This window comes from Haliotis rubra, unplaced genomic scaffold (assembly GCF_003918875.1).
Source record: "Haliotis rubra isolate DU_JTF1 unplaced genomic scaffold, ASM391887v1 Scf507, whole genome shotgun sequence".
Taxonomy (NCBI): domain Eukaryota; kingdom Metazoa; phylum Mollusca; class Gastropoda; order Lepetellida; family Haliotidae; genus Haliotis; species Haliotis rubra.
In genome coordinates, this window is record NW_025767199.1 from 694,927 (window position 1) to 717,521 (window position 22,595).

At 38.6% G+C, this 22,595-nt stretch overlaps 1 protein-coding gene across 1 annotated transcript in view; it reads right to left on the reverse strand.

Annotated features, from left to right (window-relative positions):
• The window catches only part of LOC124292103 (PH domain leucine-rich repeat-containing protein phosphatase 2-like), a 65,909-nt gene that overhangs the window by 15,131 nt on the left and 28,183 nt on the right, over positions 1 to 22,595 (reverse strand). Inside the window, 5 exon segments of the mRNA XM_046729145.1 lie at positions 108 to 254; positions 906 to 1,081; positions 1,819 to 1,994; positions 3,073 to 3,207; positions 16,439 to 17,096. Of these exon segments, the coding sequence (XP_046585101.1) occupies positions 108 to 254; positions 906 to 1,081; positions 1,819 to 1,994; positions 3,073 to 3,207; positions 16,439 to 17,075 (1,271 nt within the window). The 5' untranslated portion in view covers positions 17,076 to 17,096.

Genomic DNA, 22,595 nt, shown 5'->3' on the forward strand with positions numbered 1-22,595 from the left:
TAAATGATTTGTATAAAGGTAATTCTGAAATAATTGTGGCACTTAAAATTCATTGCAATAATTTGATCTTGTATCTGTTGATACAGAACAGTTTTGTTCCTGCTTACTTGGTGAGTTCTGATATTTGGGAGGGGACCTCCTCAAGTTTGTTGCTGGCGACATTGAGCTCAGTCAGGGTTCGCATTCGACATACAGCTTGGGGGAAGTTGACCAAGCCATTGTCAGCCAGGTTGAGGCTTCGGAGGTGGGTGAACCTGAGATACATGGACAGACTCATATTATACACAACTGTGGCATACAAATGGTGAGCTTTCTGAAAAAACACATCTTCATAGCCATAATTACCAGTATTACCATATTGACCCCTTTCCTGACTCATGACAATTTCAAACAATTTGGCTTTATACATCATAAGATTGTCGTCTAAATTTTCCTAATTCTTAAAGATTCATATGAGAAGAAAGATTACCCAAAACCTTTGTAATCCAAATCCCCAAATATGTTTTGTAGGATTTACAATTAGGTTCAAATGATACATTCTTTGACAATTTATTAATATATTAGAAGATTTCAAAAAATACAAAACCAAAGGTGTAGACGGTATGTGTACCATAAAACTATGCTGGTCTTAGAGACCATAGTGCCAAAGCAATCATTATTTAACCATATTTCAACATAAAATATGACAGTCTAAACACAAAGATTGCTCAGAATAAAATGGTTTGATTGTACTGCATAAACTCTGTAATTGTTTATTTCTGTGAATGACTCTCTGAGGCTCAGCACAGAATACAGCTGCACTATTTATTTGGGACTTGACAGAAACTCTAAGTGTGTCTGTATTACAAATCTTGATGTTATTCATCTGTTTGATGTACATATGTATATTGCCATGTTAATCTCACCTTGGCAAATCATCCAGCCATCCAATTGTGTAGATATCCTCTTCAATGGGGCGTTCTCGAAGGACGTTGTGTCTCAAGATCAGGATTTCCAGATCATCGTTGATGAAGACCGTCTCTGGCAGGAACTCCAGATGGCAGTTGGAAAGGTCTGCCTTGGTTGGAAGTTTGGAGGTTGCCTGAAATGTACAAATAAATTCAACATCATTACAACTGAAAAGTTACAGATTAATTTCTTGCTTAAAATATACAATGGTTTTAGTAAGCATATTTTGGGTCAAACAATGTATTTATCTTAAGTAATATAATCTTGCAGGTCATCTTGTCCTTACAAATATTATCCGGTAATACATGTAGGACCAGCCTCCAGGTACCAAGGATAATATTTGACCTTTATGCTGAAATACTGTAAGGTTATACCAAGGTACCATAATATTTGACCCTCATGCTGAAATATTGTCTGGTAATACCTGAAGGACCAGCCTCCAGGTACCATGGACAAATTTGACCCTCATGCTGAAATATTGTCATTTAGGACCAGCCTTCATACCTATTTGAAAACCTGGATTGTCTGATGTACAAACCAAGGACAATATTTGACCCTCATGCTGAAATAAAGTTGTTCAGTGGAATTTAATAAAACTCCATTTTACAAAAGAAGCCCATTAAAGTTGTTCAGTGGCATTTAGTAAAACTCCATTTAAGAAGAACATGCTCACAACAAACTGATGGATATATGTATCAAACTTTTTTTTTGTCCTGGATTCTTGCTGTATGTTTTAGTCAAAATGCATATAACAAACTAGGATTTCAATGAACTAAAATTACAAATCCCTTAGAGTTCGTATAACCAGAGTTTTGTCTTTGGTATTTGTGGACTAAGGAATCTGAAAATTGATGTTTACAATATATGTACCTTTTTAGCCTTCTTGATCCACTTGTTGTATTCACCGGCATTCATGAAGGAGATGTAGATTGACCTTTCACCCTGGATGGTCGATGTCAGCTTTAGACAGTATTCCTGACCTTTGACCTGTACTTCTTCCACAGAGCCTTTTGCCAACTGGACAACCGTAGGCTTGGCACTGCGATCTGAGCAAGGAATGGTTTCAGTTCTATGATACTGAGAGGTATCATCACATTTGATGGTTGAATTTCTTTTGGAAACCACAAAGAACTCAACCTTAATATATCTCATTGCAAATATATATATTCAGGGTATGAAACTCCCAAAAATTTCAGCCAGACCACAGGGCTGGTTAGATGTAAAACTTGCCAGTCCTGCATCAGTACACTTTTCAAAATCATGGGATCCGCCCATGGTGTATGAGTACATCGAACATTTTTTCAGTGATAATGTTTAATGTGGACATTACATGATGCATATTTAGGGTTCTGTGTAAATTATTGATGGTGGGTGACGAGTGATTCAGGGAGGTCACATATTCAAAATCATTGATGACCTCCCTCAGCGATGACCTTTCCCAAGGAAAACTACCAAGACAGTTTTGTTAACATCATATTTTCTTGACTCTTTACTGTTATAAACTTATGACTGACTTATAAACTTATGGCTTTTAGCAATATTCCACACATAACTTTGTGTATAATCATCTTTTACAAAGATTAGTAAAAATGTGTACCTATAAAGGTAGACATAACTTTGTGTACAATCATTTTTACAAAGATTAGTAAAATGGGTACCTATAGGTAGACTAAGGCACTGGAGGAAGTATACGTGTTTAATGTTTATGGTCAAATTGCTTCATTCATTAATTCCCTTGGAAGAAAAACTACAGTCTGGTAATATTTCATACGTCATGACTCTTCACTAACTGGTGTTGTAAATTTAAGAGATATAATTTTTTGTACAACCTCTTTACAAAAAGGTAGCCAAAGATGTACCTAAAGGTACACTTAGCCAGAAGGAAATTAATCTGTTTAAGGTTTAGGTTTAAATTGCTTCATTCATTGAGCCCTGTAGTAGGAACAGCTGGAAATGTTATGCTCCAAATCTATTGCACAGTAGGTTATGGTTTGGTTTGTTGTTTTACGCCACACTCAGCAATATTCCAGCTATAATGGCAGCAGTCTGTAAATAATAAGTCTGGACCACACAGTTCAGTGATCAACAGCATGATGCACAGTAGGAAGTAGCTGTACAACTTACCTCTGTATATAAGTAATCTGGTTCCAGTAATCACACAGAGTCGTCTCACCCACTGGTGGAGTAGCTTCCCCTTACGGAGGTAGGCATACGATGACAGCTGACTCCGGGAATATGTACTGTCGGAGATGGGTTTGCCTGAAATACATAATTTAATGTATGAATCGATATTTTCATGAAATTAGCATGCAGATTATGTTTGTCTGATTGTAACCCGATGCCACAGTCAGCAATATTTCAGTTGTCATGACGACCTGTATTGACGACCAAACAAACCGGTGACTGATGTCATGAGTGACATTCCACATTGCTGTGGCAATACCTGGGCATCTTTTCTAGCCTTGAATCATCACAGGGTGTAGTGAATGTGAGTGAGTTTAGTTTTACGCCGCACTCAGCAATATTCCAGCTATATGGCGGCATTCTGTAAATAATCGAGTCTGGACCAGAAAATCCAGTGATCAACATTATGAGCATCAATCTATGCAACTGGGATACGATGACATGTGTCAATCAATTCAGCGAGCCTGACCACTCGATCCCATTAGTCGCCTCTTACGATAAGCATGGGTTACTGAAGATCAATTCTAACCCGGATTGTCACAGGTCTCACAGAGTGTAAAGGATTAAAGGGAAGCTAAGTTCAACAGTCTTGAGCCTGTTTTCCATTCCGGTGAATACATTGTAATTCATGACAGGTGCTATAACAATAGCTAGATTGCTATCATATATAAACTCAAGTTATAGCCGGTGCTTTGTGCAGAGCAGGCATATCCAATTTGAACACCTGGTGTTATCACTGTTTATCCGTGATGCATTCATACAATTTTCATCACTATTTTGCATTTCATGCCCAAAACAATCCATTTTAGCAGAAATCAAGAAAGATTTTTCATATGCTATATTGTTTTATATATACCTGATAGTGAAAATATTGCTTCAACAACACTTCGTCACATTTTTCATTCATTTCATCAGGTATGTATGTTTGGTCTGACGTGTCATATGCAATTTTCATACATGTATAAATTCAAATCTATTCTTCATGTCACCTCAAGATATGAAACAAGTCAGACACATTTATATTGATTACTGATTATTGTTTGCCATGTGCTCTCAAATGCAGCAACATTTTTATTTCAGGTAATCAACATTCCCACAAAAATAGCATCTTTAATAAAGATAATAAAAGTGTCAGGAAAAAGTTTACTGGTGTGAATACTTGACATGCAGATATATCTTTTAGATGCCAGTAGAAGATAGGAAATAAATACAAAGCCAGTATATTTTTGGTTTTGAATGACTTTATAGGAATGCCAACAAGCCTGAACTTCAGTGATTCCCATTTCATGTATCATGTGCTATTATTCTCAAGGTCACATCCTTGGTTTGCCATCCTGCTGATGTTTACAGCATAGGCATATTCATTGTCATAGTTTGACCTTCTGGGTTGACAACTCTGATCCCACCTTTCACTGGATTGTCAGTTATATTCATGCCACCACAAATGAATACAAACTCATAATTTCAGACAGGTCCCTCAGAGAATTACTTACAAGCTACAAAGAATTACCAATTACTATTTCACAAGTGGTAGAGTTTTTTCTGACAAATGTCCACTAAATGTGGGTTTCAAGATCCAATGAAGACATTATTTGATTCTGTCTATTGTTGGAATGACTTCACATATTGATTCTGTCTATTGTTGGAATGACTTCACATATAACCTTAAATGATATCACAGACAGTGAGTTAGTTTTACACCACTTTTATCAATATTTCAGCAATATCACAACAGGGGACACCGGAAAGGGGCTTCACACCATGTGGGGAATCAAACCCAGGTATTCAGCCTGATGAGGGAACACTTTAACCACTAGGCTGCCCCACTGCCCCATCACAAACAGAGAAGGAAACCGTAATTAATTATTTAATATTACTTCCTACAAGTGCCAAACATTTTTCATTCACATGGTCACTGTCCATATTAACTTCCCAGTTTCAACCAGAGTGATCATAATATGTAAACAGGTGAAAGTGTTCCAGTGACTGAGTGAGTTTGTTTTACGCCGCACTCAGCAATAAACAAGTCTGGATCAGACAATCCAGTGATCAACAGCATGAAAGTGTTCCAAATATCGCTTTAATGCTAATAATTTTTAGACTTCTATTTCTCAACTCAAAGCAAGATGGGTGGGTGTCTTGATAACAGACCCATCCTGTAGGGTCTGAATAATATATTCCTCTCACTAATGTCATGTTTTTCCCCATAATAATCATTCAACCATCAAGATGATAAAACTGTTCAGACTTAATCATTTCTATTACCTTCTAGTAAAGGGAATCAAACTATAAAAGACAGAATCTCATCCCCATCATATTCTTCCATATCGTCTACCTGACTGAACAAATTATTCTCTAATAACTCGCACCCAGTGGACATGATAGTGTACTGCAGAGCAACAGGCCTCAACCCAAACCAGTGTATCACCACAGTCGACCCAAATGTTCCAGACAAAGAGCCTTCATGTACACTATGGGAACCGTCACCCACATACAACCACTTCAGTGATCATAATATCCATGGTTAATCGGGAATTTCCTCTCCTAATAACACCATTCACCATGGGCTTTCAGTACAGAGGTTATCTTAAAGCTCAGGCACTCAATTAAGACAAATTCTTCCACTTTGTTTTAATTGGGTTAAGCTCCGGAATATTTCTTAATGGTGTAAAAATAATATAAAAAAGCAACCCAAGGTGGATATACCAATATGTTATCTTAACAAAACTGTTTTCTAAACATTAGTTTTGGTTGGCCATTGTGACAAGAAGATTTGTATGTTGAGAGCCGTATTGTAAGGAAACAACAATGGTGTGACCGCCAGTCAAGCAAAAGGGCTGTTAAAATCCCTGAAGCACAGCATTGTTATGGCAGTAACTTGTATGGGCCATATTGGGATATGTGTCTGGGGTGGCCATGTTGAGTGAAGTTATGTTTTCAATCGCTTGTCTTTTGAACACTCTTGTGTTGCTGATAAAGAAACTAATATAATGGGTGAAACAAAGATTGTTCAGTTCTTGTTTAACACCACGCTCAGCAATATTCCAGCTATATGGAATGTAAATAATGAATCTGGGCCCGACAATGTGAATGATATCACAGCATCGATCTGTGTAAATTGGGATATGATGCCCTGCATCAAGAAAGTCAGAGAGCCTGAACACCCTATCCCGTTCGTTGCCCCATACCATAAGCATGGGTTTCTGAAGACCAGCTCTAACCTGAATTTTAACGGGTCAGTGAAAGGACCATACTTTGATGAAAGATTCACATCACTCCTGTGATAACGGTGCTTGGTAAAAAGGTCCTTGGTAAAAGTCCTAAATTTGCTTAAATAACTAAATCAGTTTTTACTACTAAAGGACTTTTTTACCAAGGACTTTTTTACCAGGAACGTTTTTATTGAGGACTTTTTTTCCTATAATCGTGAAAACATCTTTCCATCATAAACAACATTTGACTTAAAAATAGATACATGTGGACATTACACAAATGAAAACGGTTTGATAATGAATATGAATCAAGAGTTTACTGGCCATTTTGAATGTGTAAAGCTAACACCAACATATTTATCATGAGTGAGTAAGTTTAGTGTTTACACCACTTTTAGCAATATTCTAGCAATATCAGAAATATGCTTCACCCATGCGGGAATCAGATCCGAGTCTTTGGCATGACAAGCAAATGCTTTGTACCCCACTGCCCCGAGGCATTATGCAATTGTAGAGAAATTATGTTTCAAAGATATCATGGATCATTATTTATAATCATTCATATCTATTGATTCTGGAAGTACAATCAACTCAACCCTTTGGCCTTATTCATCCAACTTCTGAAATCAACAGATTCAAGTGACTTATCCATTACATAACTATAACAGAATGAGTAATTATAATATATCTTGATGAACAGAAAAACAACAAGAGCATCATTATTTAAAACTGAATTCTGAAATGATGTTCCACACAACCACAGAGAACAGATCTGTTTCAGTAAACAGTGAACTTAGGATTTGTCTCAGAGTGAGTGCTGCTTTATGCTGAAGTCACTATATACAAACATTATAACACTGGCTGGTAAATAACACAGCATTGGTCAGCAACCATTGGTCAGCAGCCTCAGTAAAGATCCACATTGTCAGAGAACAAGCACACAAATGTCAGAGAACAAGCACACAAAGTCAACACTGTTGCACATTGTAACCACCTGCAGGCCCCTTTCACAAAGCTCTCATAAACCTAAGATATCGTAACTTAGGTACGGATGCTAGGGGTGGGTATTGCAGAGAATTTTCATTTTAATCATGACAAAATAAAAATGTAAGTAACATTTGGCACTAATGAAACAGGGAAAAGAACAATTAAAAAAACGGAAATATCTGAAGATTTCCGAGTGTTACGAAGTTTTCCGAATGCATGTCAAAATACCGGTTTTCGATCAGCGTATCGCAATACATATCGTTTTCATGTCTGAACCGGTAAATACCCGTAAACCGGTTATATTGCGCAGCCCTAACGGATGCTACAAGAAAACTTACGAGACCTTAGGCTTACAACAGCTTAGTAACACGGGGCCGTTATCTTTAATATTAGAAGTGACAAAACCTTTTCCATATTCATAAAGATTTCTGCCGAAAGCAGAGTCAATTGTACAATTGTGACTACCCGGTAAATTATGAGCAGATATTTGTTTCAGCAGTATTACAGCTGTATGATGTTGTTTGTAAACGTATCGAGTCTGGACCAGACAATCCAGTGATTGATGCGATATGATGACAGAGCATGTGTTTATGAATCACTATGAAATAGTGATGACACCAGGTGTTTGCGAAAAAGGTGAGTGTATCCTGCCCAGGACATGGGGCACTGGGGACAAGAATCCTCACATGGGAGGTCACTGCAGGGATACATGGGAACAATTTAGGCAACAATGCAAATTGTCCAACAACACCTGTCATACTGATTTGAATCAAATGCCATCTTATTACATCATAAAAGATTCAGATATCTTATTAGTTCTTATTTCAGAGATGAATTGCTTTTTCTACGAATCGTCCACTATTTTTTACCAGTTAGATTGCCTTGTTTAGAGAGTGCACCTGGATGGTTAACATAACCATTACAAACTCTACGGTCTGATGTGCACTCAACTATAAACATGTCATCTTGTTTGTTTCACTTCGTGTGTAAAATGAAAACACTACACAACACCTGTTTATTAAATCTTTTCAGAATATTTTCCCCTAGATTCTAGAGGTAACAAATTTGAGTAAAACATGGCATACAGAAAACCATCTTTATTAGATGAAACAAGCTTGCTGGGTGGCATCACTTGTGTGAGGTAGCACCAGTGGAAGAAGCTCATTACCAACCAGCAAGGTCAAGGAGTATCTCAACCTGCAGGTGAGCAAGTACATGCTCAGGTACAAGGAGTTACCTGTATACCACAGATATACTTACAGAGATATAACAGGGATGGCTGATTTAGGCCTAAAATAAATGTTGTGGTTCCGATTGCCTGACCTACCCTTGAATTCTGGTGTCGACCCTATTTTTTTTAAGTGGTATGAATAAAATATGCTTCCAGATACCACTGCACCAACAGACATCGGTCATACTGATAGAGAAAGTCTACATTATGGCCGCAGGCTTGATTGAATAAACAATTACACCCTGATAAATGTGTTATTAGTTTGTACTTTACTTCTAAAAAAAATATAAAAAGAAATATTAAAAATCCAACCTGCATACCCTAAATTTTAAAGAGGTGTAATAGGAACCACATGATGTTTTTTATTGGCCTTAACATGTCACAGTGTCTGCTCTGGCACAGATTTTCAAATGGTCACTTAGATCCCATCATCATGAAACTAGGGTACCCCCCACAAAACATTGGGGGTCCAGTTTATAGCATAATAATAGGGAAGTGTTCATTAAACACTGTCTGTTTAGGAAGCAATACATTAAAGATCACATATACTCTAGGGGGGTACAAATACATAAATCACTAATTGGCATCGTTATAAATGAAACCTCATTAAAACTACTCACTTCGGTCTATAATTAACTTAAATCGAACTTTTTGACAACAGTGCACAATTCTCACCCGCGAACGAAATATCAACCAATCAGAGCGCCGCGTCTCTGTGATGTCATTTGAGGAATAGATATGAGGGCTGATGCAGAATTCAAGTACATTTCAGGGGGTAAATTATCTTGTTTACAGGTTTGTATAAACCTGAAATCATGACAACTGTTGTGGAAAATGAAAGCTATATGTTCTCACAATCTACTGTCAATTGATTTTGTCTCCTGCTTTGCCTAGTTTCCGGCAACTTGTTTTCATAGACGATTCTGTCAAACTCGCTTGGTGTCGCTGGGCGTTATTTGTTCGAGTTAGACCCTAGTGATAGTGAAAACGATGATCAGCCTCGCTCATCACGGTTACGGTTAATTTCTTCAACCTAAACAGTGCGACTTAAAGAAGGGTGGATGCCCATCAGATGCAGTTATTTGAAAATATCCCCGGTAGTTTTTGTCTGACTGTAATAACATATTAAAGCAGTGTGGGCTTTTTCAAGTTTTCTAATGCCTGGATGGTATAATGACTGATCCAAATTGAGCCCATTTCTGTGTTTTTTTACCTTGATATTTAATCATGTCATGTAAACATATGACGTCTATTACATATGATATTAAAAATTGACATTTGATTTATTTGAATCCGTAAACTAAACAACCCTACTTTGCCATTGCTAGAAGGATCTGAAAATTTACTTAGGTAAGTAGGTACATACAGTCTTAGCACACAGAAAATGCCTATATGTATTTCTTATGCAACAATGAAGTTCTGTTTGTATTCTAAAAAACAGTAAGTTTTCATATGCAATTAAAATTGCATGCAATACAGCAATTAATACTCCCTTTGTTGTAACCCGTGTTAGGTGGTATAAACCTACACATGTTATTTGCCATCATTCACTTGTTGGTCAGTTAATGAAATTATAACAGGTATAATTAGTGGTAACACCACTTAGATTAACTAAAAAAGGTTCCCATTTGGCATTTCTTGTGTCTGGAGTAAATGCTCAACATTATAAACATCGATCAAAGGATTAACCGATAACACGCTGATGGATTAATTACTGTTATCTTGCACAGCGGATTTGTCAAAAGGTAGTGTTTATGTATGTAGATTTACTAATCTATACTGAATACACTCTGTCATGTCGGTGTCTGCAAAAAAAACAACGTCCTTCTTTCAAAGGATTAACTGCCAATACATTGATTGATTGCTCATTTTTGGCTAACTAACTACTTTTTTTAAAGAAAGGCAGACATTATGCAATTAGTTGCCAGGTGTGCTATCTTGGGTGACCAATGAGACTATACACCAATGTGAATACCTGAAACGATATGTCACCTTTTCGTATATTAGACTGTTAAAAGACACATTACTTGGAACAGCTGCAGATGAATGGCATATCACTCATTTTTGTGGATATTGATGGATACATTTTTCAAACAAGGTAACAGCCTGACATTGTTCCTATAACTTTAATCTGTTTTAATTTTAATATTTGCATTTTGTTTTTATTCATTTGTCGTAGCATTCAACAGAATCATTGTTTTTGCCGTGAAGTGTAATGAGACAGACAACATACACTAGGGTGTGTGTGTGAAGTATGATTCACATTGGCAAACTATAAAATGTCTAGATATTACAGTCCTGTTATAAATTCACTATAAGTATCAGCAGTTCGTCTGCCTTTTATTTAGTTTCAAAATGCATACAAGTATGATAATAAACTAATTAGGATTATAAGACCAAATATAAAGACGTACATTGACTAGTATCTACATACTGGTGAGTGGACGTTAACCACGTGAATGTAGCAAGAAATTTATCGCACAGTATTGTGACTTCGACCCCCACCTCGCTTCCGTGGAAGAAATCGTTATGTTATAAATTGTGTCATGCAAAATCCTTTTGGTCATGTTTCAAATACATATTTAACTACGAGTAGAAAGTAGTTTTGATTTTCTAACTTGATGAAAACAAACCAAAATCTCATTAATTCTAACAGACTTTAGCCCGTGACTTCACGATTTTCAAAAATGGTGGCGCCCTCTCGGGAACATCCGCCAGTCTGAGGATAAATGCTTAGATAAGGTTTGTTTTCACCGAGTCACAAAATCAAAACTACTTTCTACTGGTAGTAAAATATGTATTTGATTGATGGCCAATAGGATTTTGCATGACATAGCTTATAACATAACAATTTCTCTCGTGGAAGCGAGGTGGGTGTCAACATAATACTACTTACAGTATTATTGTCATTTCGACCACAACCTTGGGGCAGTGGGGTAGTCTAAGGTTAAAGCAGTGGCTCGTCACGCTGAAGACCCGGGTTCGAATCCCCACATGGGTACAATGTGTGAAGCCCATTTCTGGTGTCCCCCGCCATGATGTTGCTGGAATATTGCTAAAAGCGGCTTAAAACCAAACTCAGTAAGTCGACCACAACCTCGCTTCCGAGGAAGAAATCGTTATGTTACAAGCTGTGTCATGGAAAATCTTTATGGTCATCAATCATAAACATATTTTACTATATTTTACTATAACTAGTAAGTAGTCTTGATTCTTTAACTTCCGTGAAGCGAACTTAATACAAGTAAGATATCGTTTCAGGCTTCCACAACGCTCGCTTCGCACTCACAAACATAACCCATTTAGCACGAACTGCGGGGTCCTGTGAAAATCTGTGCATGGCAACACCATGGCCCGACCCCTAGGAGCAATTGACGACAACACAACGATTCGGCATGTCTTCGTTGATGTCGAGAAATCATCAAAATGATGAGCTTGCTACACACATCGTATACAACTAACTGAAAATCCTTCCTCATATGATGTCACTGAAGTGCTCTGGCGACAGAGTTACGTAACCGGTCTGTGGTTTCATTGGCAGTCGAGAGTGAAGCAGGCAACTTTTGGCAACTTTTAATCGCTCGGTACTAATTAACCACAAGTTTTTTAAGAATGAATTTGGTGTTCCGCATAAGACTAACTAGTTTATTTGTTCTTTAAGAAATTCTTCAAATACCTTTTAAGTAGAGTGCACTTTCATGTATAATGCACACCCAGCTTCAAGTAATTCAGTATTGGGGAAAAGTGTTGAGTACAAGTCACAGACAAATAGGTACATTGTATCCCATCTGTGATTTCAGGTATCAATGAACATGCATTAACAAACTTGGTCAATATAAAACTTGTGATAAAGCATCACTAGTTAGTGTTGCATACTGTTCAAAGTTTCAGTTCCATCAGCATATAAAATGTGCATGATGGATACTCTCCTCTGCATGTTAGGGACCGTTCATAATTTATGGCTAAGGGGGGGTGATGATGATTTTAGGGGAGGGGTGTCACCTATTTTGTTCTGGGAGCTAGGGGGGTCAGCAATTTTGTACACACCTACTGTGGGGGTTGTGTGTGTCAGCAATTTTGTACATAAAAATATGTTTAAAATTATGCCTAGAAATTATGGGAAGGGGGAAGGGGGTCATTGATTTTGTACATGACATGCAAGGGGGAGTCACTTATTTTGTACATAAATTTTAGGGGGGGTCATTCACATTGTACATGCTTCTCCATAAAAATCATCACAACCACCCCTAGCCATAAATTATGAACGGTCCCTTAATGGACTGCCCCCCTTTGCATGGTAATGGACACTCTCCTTTCAATGTTAATGTTAATGGACTCTCCTTTGCATGTTAATGGACTATCAATTGCATGTTACAGAGTAATATCTGCCAACATACTAAATTTAACAAAGTTAGGTTTGAAAATATGTCTGGTGTAATCCTGTATACATAAACACTAATTACTGTGTGACCTGGCTAAATGTCGATTTGAAGTACTTGATGCTCATGGTGTCACCAACAGGTTTGCCTGGTCCAAACCTTTTCATGATACTGGGTGTGATACCTTGACTGTCATTGCCTTGGGTGTAAAATAACATGAATAACATTCATTCACACTTTTAAGGGGGACTAGAATGTGGGTCAGTGGAATCACAGCTTTGTACTCCTAACTGAAAAGCCACTTAGAAAACTTCAAGTGTCAAGTTTACTTTTTACAAAGCCATGCTGCAGTGAGTACCTAGCTTGTGTTGTGTTACATCCAGGACTTTCACTTGGATAACAAAGTATAAAGCTGAGACTCAACCTTGTCACTCAGTTTGATTCTGATAACCTGAAATGCCCTTTATAGTGAAGAGACATCAACAAACTGCTCCGGGATACGAAGTAATGATTACAAACATGCTAGTGTTAAAGACAAGACCAGCGAAGCATGCAAGATGTCTGTGGTTATTAATATGGCCGCAACCTTAACCAGGGACAATACCAGCATGAGAGGGAGGGATGTAAACACATTGTGTACTTTTCCCTCAGGCCAAGGCGATCAGGGTTCACTGATATGAGATGAGAAAATGAATTGTTGTTTGTCAATAAATAATGGCTGTGAATGTATCACCTCGGAAGAAAGAAATGAAATGGTATATGTCAAGAAGCTTCCTATTGTAAGATGGCAGGTGTTCAGATTAGTTTATCTGAATAAAATCTACCTGGTTGTGAATTGACAGTGGTTTCTTTCAAATATGAAGGTGATGTCAAGTCTAGCTGATATTAGGGTGCTTTATGAGTGCTGGTGGGTTGTTAAACACCACTTCTGAACATGATGTCAGTTGTATGGATCTGTCTTAAAAGTGGAAGTGGAAGGAAGACTCTACTGGACTTATTTGCTAATGTTTTAGTCAGAAGTGATATGCACAAATTATTATCCATTTTGTCAGCTGCATTACCATTCTCAGTGCTTTCATTGACAGAAGAACGATGCTCATGCTGTTGATCACTGGATTGTCTGGTCCAGATTTGATTATTAACAGACATTTACAGTGCTGCAGCTAGACTGCGTAATTGTTGGATTGCGCTAATTGTACTTACCTTGGCGCTTTATTTATAAATATATGTGCCAACAATGGTGCAAATTTATAAATTATAACTCATTTTTTTATATTTTCATTGAAAGCAATGTCTAACATTTGGAAATCAAAATATATTGAAACTTCCATAATTAAAAACGAGGTTTCCTAAGCTCTGCACATTGCTAGTACATTTTTTTGCATACAAAGCTGTAATACAAATTGCTGTAAGGAGCTTATTTGTTTTGTTTGTTGTTAAACGCAGCACTCAGCATTATTCCAGCTATGTGGTGGCAATCTGTAAATAATTGAGTCTGGACCAGACAATTCAGTGATCAACATCATGAGCATCGTTCTGCTCATTTGGGATGACATGTGTTGCAAGTCAGTGAGCCTGACCACCTGATCTCATCAGTTGCCTCTTACAACAAGCATGGATGCTGAAGACAAATTACCAAAGTGATGAGACATGTCAGATGTGAATCTCTGCAGGCTCCACTCACACCACATTTTATATGTCTGAAGATCTGACCAGAGTGATCTTAAATCTGGCTCATGACCTCCAGCTATGTCTGAGGAAATGGATAATTAAATGGAAACCCTCGAGGTACTGAGTTCATGTTCTCGGAGAGTGTACACTATTGCCTGCTAGTACTGACTGACTGAGTTTGGTTTTACGCCGCTTTTAGCAATATTCCAGCAACATCACGGCGGGGGACACCAGAAATGGGCTTCACACATTGTACCCATGTGGGGATTCGAACCCAGGTCTGCGGCGTGACGAGCGAATGCTTTAACCATTAGGCTACCCCACCGCCCCTTACCTGCTAGTAAGAGGGATGAAACAAGTATTGGCAAGGAAAATGACAACTGTGTTCTGGTATGGAGGATGTTGTGGTCATGAAAGTGTTCCTAACTGCTTGTCTTTATGACAACACAGCCCCAAACGCTATATATGTCCCAGGGCAAACCAGTACAATGCCATATGACTATCATAACTCCAATTCTTAAACAAAGATCAAGTAGTCAAGGAGACATAATCATATATTGTAAAGTAGACCTCACAACCTTACGACCATATTTCATTAATTATCTACAACAAAGAGAGATCCAGGATTGATTTTTAAGGATTTTTAAAGAAAGGGCAATATTTGAATATGGAAATAGTGAAATCAACACAAGGAAACCTCCTTTTAAATTAGGACTTGAAAATGCTGGAATGTGATGTTTTGCAAAATCTGTGTCATTTCATAAATTGTGATTGAATAGTAACCTGAGTGTAACTGAAAATTATACATATATATATAAATAAAATTATCCATTACACACAAGTTACTATTCAAGAAAGACAGAGAGTGGAGTTTATATCTAATAACTTTGTTTATGGTTCTACAAAACCAAAATGTGGAACAAATTATTGAGCCCACTCTGAGTCATTGAGGAGATAAATATGGAAAAGACTAATTTCATGTGTAAATCGTTAAAAAAAAGAAAATCATAAATTGTATAATGCTTTCCCTTAATATAATAAAGTCTGTCCCAAGAAAGTTGGATCAGTTGGCAATCCCAGCAAGTCAAGTTATTCAGACTTAAATTCCCTTCCTTGTAAGCACATATTTTACAATGTGCAACAATCTGATAGTCAGTGATTATCACCCTTCAAGTCCCATGCCCCAACTTGACACAAGTCACTAATCACAGAGTGTAGACTAACACTAGACCATGGCTTCAGACTGTGGAAGATAGTCCATTCTTTGTGAAAAGGACCCATGAAGATCTAGGTTAGAATTGATTACATGTGTGTCGTCAAGAGGCAACTAATGGGATCGGGGGGTCAGGCTCGTTGACTTGGTTGACACATGTCATTGTATCCCAATTGCGTAGATCGATGCAGCACTGTTGATCACTGGATTGTCTGGTCCAGACTCAATTATTAACAGACTGCCGCCATATAACTGGAATATTGCTGAGTCAGGCGTTAACCAACAAGCAACCAACCTTGTGAAAAGCAAGAACGTCATGGTAAACAAAAGACATTATTGCCTGAGAATAACAAATCTCAGTTATCTGGCAAAAAAATTACATTGTGGATAAAAGGACAGTGAAAATTCTATGAATGGATTACTGGAAGTGAGGGGGGACACAGGGGCTAGCTATTCTTGAAATGTTCATAGCCCAAAGAATTGATAACTTTGACGTAGCCAATGTTTTAAGAATGGGCTTAAAAAGTTTGTAGGGCTACGAACATTTCGCAAATAGCCAGCCAGGTGTTAATGAAACGGTAAGCATCATCCTGCAAATATAGCTACTGCTTACCTGCATAGAACTTGACCAGGTAACACAGATCATCATCTGGTCCCTCCTCCTGCACTCGTTTAATGTCCGTCAGGCCCAGACTGGAGAGGTACTCATTCTGAATTGCAAGAGGACAGTCAAACGGTTCCAGACGACGAATGATATCACCATTCTGCTGAATATGCAGAGAGTTGCTCGGTATCCCAATCTGCATGCAGATTTTCTGAGCAGTTGTCGATATTGTACAGGGAAACAATCGCGAATTCTCCTCCGAGTCTGAATTGAACACACGAATACAACCATGACTGGTATCCTTCTCTAGCCATGCCTGAATATCCACCTTGCGATGTTCCCTTCTGTCCCTTCCCCCTCCAAGACGTTCCGTCGCCTCATGTTCCCGCTTGCTGACCTCCATGTAGAGGTCGGCCAGGGAGTCGGAGAGGTCCCAGGTCTCATCATCATTGCTGCTGTTGGAGAGCGTCAGACCCACACTCTGATGGGTAAGTCCGGGTTTGAGGAACTCCCCCACGCTCCACCAGGCGTTACTGCCATGGTATTTGCTGCTGAGGGTGTCGTTGTGGAGGTAGGAGTGAGAGCCGGCTGCGCTGTTTGTGCCATTGGTGTTATCGCTCCAACCACTGTAACTTTTCATAGACATCTCTCATTGTATGATGACAACCTGAAACAAATATATTGCCATGAGAAAGTGAGTGAGTTTAGTTTTATGCTGCTTTTAGCAATATATCACATCAGGGGGCACCAGAAATGGGCTTCACACATTGTGCCCATGTGCGGAATCAAACCCAGGTGTTCGGCATGATGAGTGAACGCTTTAACCACTAGGCTACCCCACCGCCCTAATAATGCTATAAGATGGGTTTAACACTATTATCACAGTATCTGAGCCTAATCTGTTTGCCAAGTCCTAAGTGTCACAGGTCATACACATTTAAAATCTTAGCAACAGGAGAGTCATGTAGGTAATATACCAAGGATAATTACTGAGTTGGTACTATGCATGGAACCCCTTACCTGTTGATTTCTTATATATCCAAGGCAATTATCTGGTTCTTTTAAATTTCCCACCTTAGATACAAAACAGCTTAAAAGATGGTACATATGTATTATTGATTTTGTCAGTTTCCTGGCTGACTGACTGACTGAGTTTGGTTTTACGCCGCTTTTAGCAATATTCCAGCTACATCACAGCGGGGGAACACCAGAAATGGGCTTCACACATTGTACCCATGTGAGGATTCGAACCCGGGTCTTCGGCGTGACGAGCCAACGCTTTAACCACTAGGCTACCTCACCGCCCCCAGTTTCCTGGAATAATGATAAGACACCATACTAGTCCAAACACAATCGAGTAAATTACAGTTACAGTATATGACCGTAGATAAGCCGAAGTTTGAGGACCAAAAAAATAGCAATCTGTAGAAGGGTGTCGGCTTATCTTCAGCTTACAGTTTCGTCAACCTCATCCTGATAACTGATCATGATGTAAAGGTTGATGGTTCGGCTTATCTACGGAACATACCATCTTGATAATGATATTAAGGGTCTTGTTAGGACCTAGGCTTATTTATGAGATCGGCTTATCTACGGCAATTAAAGTTCACAGTCAAAGTAGTACATGTTGTGGCCCCATTCCAGAGATTGATCTTGGCACAATGACAGTTCCTGTTAAAGTATGGCAATTACAATCATCTCAATGCTATGATGTGGTATAGCATTCTCCACTTTGTGACTTGAGTTTGGACCAGTGACGTTCCAGGTTAGAATTGATCTTCAGTAACCCATGCTTGTCGTAAGAGGCGACTTACGGGATAGGTAACAGGTCAGGCTTGCTGCCTTGGTTGACACATGTCATTATACCCCAATTGAGTAGAACAATGCGATTATTTACATACCTCCATCATAGAGATGGAATATTGCTGAGTGCGGCGTTAAACAACCAACCAACCATTCAACCAAACGTAAGTTTGAAAGGACACCGAACTGATGTTAGTGCATGTGTACTGAAGATCACTGCATGGTTTACAGTTTTTGAGATGAAACTATTCATGTACATCAAGATCCTGCACCAAATATAATCTCACTAATAAAACAGAAAGTACATCTATATTTAATTTGATTAAATACTGATGACATGAATCAGAAATCGGTCAGCTAGGTATTTCCACTTCACATGTTTATTGTGCCTAATGTTCACTGTAACAATTTACTTTGTAATTGCCTGTCTTTCCCTCGCCAGGTCAAAACTGAGTGAAGGTCTCAGGGGACCAAATCCATATTTGTCATCACTTCTAGAACAAACAACTGCCACGGTATGAACAGAAGGAAGCTTTCTCTCCTGGTTGGAGACAAACATCACCATCTTCCTCTGTAGGGACATGCTTATAAACAAAGCTTGATTGCAAAATCTCACCTGCTGTGTCAGGTGAAACACAACATAAATGTCGAAGTTAATCTCCACCTGTTGTTTTTTTAAACATTAGCTTTCTCACAAAATGGACTTACACATTTGAATTTGGTATATTCCTAAAATTGTAAAATAAAAAAACTCTCTTTGATATTAAAACAGTGTACAAGAAAGCCTCATTTAACCTGATACCTGGGGTTCACCTGAGGGATACCTGTAAGTGAACACTTTAACCTCTGTAGGCTAAGCTCATTGTGTACCAAACTTCTACTTCCAGGAAGGTAAATCCTCACTTAGCTAAACTCTCCACCAGAATTACTATAGAGTAGCATCATCATGTATGTGAACTGTTCAATTTGACATCTAGGATATTCTGAAATAATAATAGGGGCGCTGGGGTAGCCTAGTGGTTAAAGCGTTGGCTCGTCACGCTGAAGACCCGGGTTCGATTCCCCACATGGGCACAATGCGTTAAGCCCATTTCTGGTGTTCCCTGCCGTGATATTGCTGGAATATTGCTAAAAGCGGCGTAAAACCAAACTCAGTCAGTCAGTGAAATAATAATAGGTTTGTTAAAAACATTTCTCAGGTTGTACATAAAAGGTAAAATCATTCACTGGACAAACATGCTATTTAGAATAGAATGTACTGTGGGTGAAAACATAACAGAATGCATTGTGTGTAAAAACATAACCGTTTTGGCTTCTCCTTCACAGAGAAAAAATGGTGTTTTGAAGCAGTGATGGAAAAATATTCATCTCACACATAATGCCAAGGCCCCCTCCTCCAAAATATAAAATGGTCAGCCACTATAGTTGCTGGAAAAGTGACCAAATGGCACAACTCATGTAGTTTTGTACTTATCTACTGGTTACTGGTTTCAATCCCAGAATCCCTCTGATAATGAACCATACATTGTAAGTCTCACCATAACTGTACTCCTACATTTCACCAAAACAATGGTGATACCTAAGATTTTCCTCCCAAGGTACCATGGCAGGATATAACTGGAATACCTCCCAAGGTACTATGGTAGGATATAACTGGAATACCTCCCAAGGTACTATGGTAGGATATAACTGGAATACCTCCCAAGGTACTATGGTAGGATATAACTGGAATACCTCCCAAGGTACTATGGTAGGATATAACTGGAATACCTCCCAAGGTACTATGGTAGGATATAACTGGAATACCTCCCAAGGTACTATGGTAGGATATAACTGGAATACCTCCCAAGGTACTATGGTAGGATATAACTGGAATACCTCCCAAGGTACTATGGCAGGATATAACTGGAATACCTCCCAAGGTACTATGGTAGGATATAACTGGAATACCTCCCAAGGTACTATGGTAGGATATAACTGGAATACCTCCCAAGGTACTATGGTAGGATATAACTTGAATACCTCTCAAGGTACTATGGCTTGATATAACTGGAATACCTCTCAAGGTAGTATGGCCTGATATAACTGGAATACCTCTCAAGGTACTATGACATGATATAACTGGAATACCTCTCAAGGTACTATGGCTTGATATAACTGGAATACCTCTCAAGGTACTATGACATGATATAACTGGAATACCTCTCAAGGTACTATGGCTTGATATAACTGGAATACCTCTCAAGGTACTATGGCTTGATATAACTGGAATACCTCTCAAGGTACTATGGCTTGATATAACTGGAATACCTCACAAGGTACTATGACATGATATAACTGGAATACCTCTCAAGGTACTATGGCTTGATATAACTGGAATACCTCTCAAGATACTATGGCTTGATATAACTGGAATACCTCTCAAGGTACTATGGCTTGATGTAACTGGAATACCTCTCAAGGTACTATGGCTTGATATAACTGGAATACCTCTCAAGGTACTATGACATGATATAACTGGAATACCTCTCAAGGTACTATGGCTTGATATAACTGGAATACCTCTCAAGGTACTATGGCTTGATATAACTGGAATACCTCTCAAGGTACTATGGCTTGATATAACTGGAATACCTCACAAGGTACTATGACATGATATAACTGGAATACCTCTCAAGGTACTATGGCTTGATATAACTGGAATACCTCTCAAGGTACTATGGCTTGATATAACTGGAATACCTCTCAAGGCACTATGGCTTGATATAACTGGAATACCTCTCAAGGTAGTATGGCCTGATATAACAGGAGTTCTGTTCAAAGTGGTGGTACACTGGAAAATATACATTTTGTACACATTGATAGGCATAGAAGTCCATGATTTATTCAAGAGTTCACACACCCCATTAAGTCTACCCGTTCACCAACCACATACAATCCACCCTTTGTACCCCTTCAATATATTCCTGATGAAACCAAGAGTCTACAGAGATATCTCCTTTGAAACAGACATAACATTATCCTAGGCCAGGCTGGGTCATGCTTTCAACACAGAATAAAGGACATCAGAGATGGGTTTGCATAATGTGATGGCTCAAGTTTTCTATTTCACAGGAAGTTTTGACAAGTTGTTTGCCCCAGAGATTAACTGACCGTGCTGGACTTGACTCTAAATAAATCGCTATCGCTGAACATAATGTGGGTCAGTTGGATAAATAAATATTCATACATCGTTGATTTTTGTCACACTTGTAGCATTTCAGTAGTCACTGAACGCAATGTGTGTCAGACAGATAAATAAATATTCATAAGTGTTGATTTTTCTCACACTTGTAGTATTTTAAGAAATTGATTGTTTTATTTTTCATCAACATTTCCAGAAGGAGGGGCCGGCATAGCTGGGTTTAAGAGTTCGCTCATCAAAGACCCTGGTTGGATTCCGCACTCAGAGACAACTTGAGAAAACCATTTCTACTTGATAATGCAGGCATGTTGCTACAAGTGTCATAAAACCATACTCAATCACTCCACTGCCTCCGTGGTGTAGTGGTTAGAGCGTCCCCCCTGGAGAGCGGAAGGTCGCGGGTTCGATCCCCGACCGCGTCATACCAAAACACGTTAAAATATGGTACTTGTTGGTCCCTGCCTGGCGCTCGGCATTAATGGGTACAACAAGGACTGGTCAGCTCGGAGTCAGTATAATGTGTCTGAGTGGGGTATTCATGCTTCACTGCGGCATGGTATCTCAGTGGGCTTACTCTATAAAACCAGCTAAAGTCTGGGCTAGTACAAGCAGCCGCACATACACATACACACGCATGCACGTCGTCATATGAGCGAAATATTCTCAAGCACGACGTTAAACCCAATTTCACCTCACCTCAACTCAATCACTCCAAATTTTCATAACACACCAAAAACACATACACCAACAACTTAAACAATCCCTTTGAATTGCAAACATATTAAAATGAAACAGGTTCTCATCCTCAGAGGGCTACAGAATCACTGTAGTCCTTATATGGAATATGTAGTTTGGATATTTCAAGACGGCTAAAAATGTGATGATTTGTTATGAATTAGACACACATGATGAATTAAGTATTCTATAATCTTTAGTTTGAGGCAACATGAAATGTAATAAGTATGTGGAAATAAAACTTGTGATGGTTATTGTAAGTGACAGCAATAATGTTTAATTTATTGTGGGATGTCTCCCATAACCCTGTGTTTGCAGTGTTTGATGTGTTCTGCCTAACCACCACACCTGCCCTGATCAAAGCCCGGCAGGTGTCACTGATGATTTGACTCTCAAATACCTTGATAATCCAATCAATCATCTGGAAATGATTAAAATCTGACT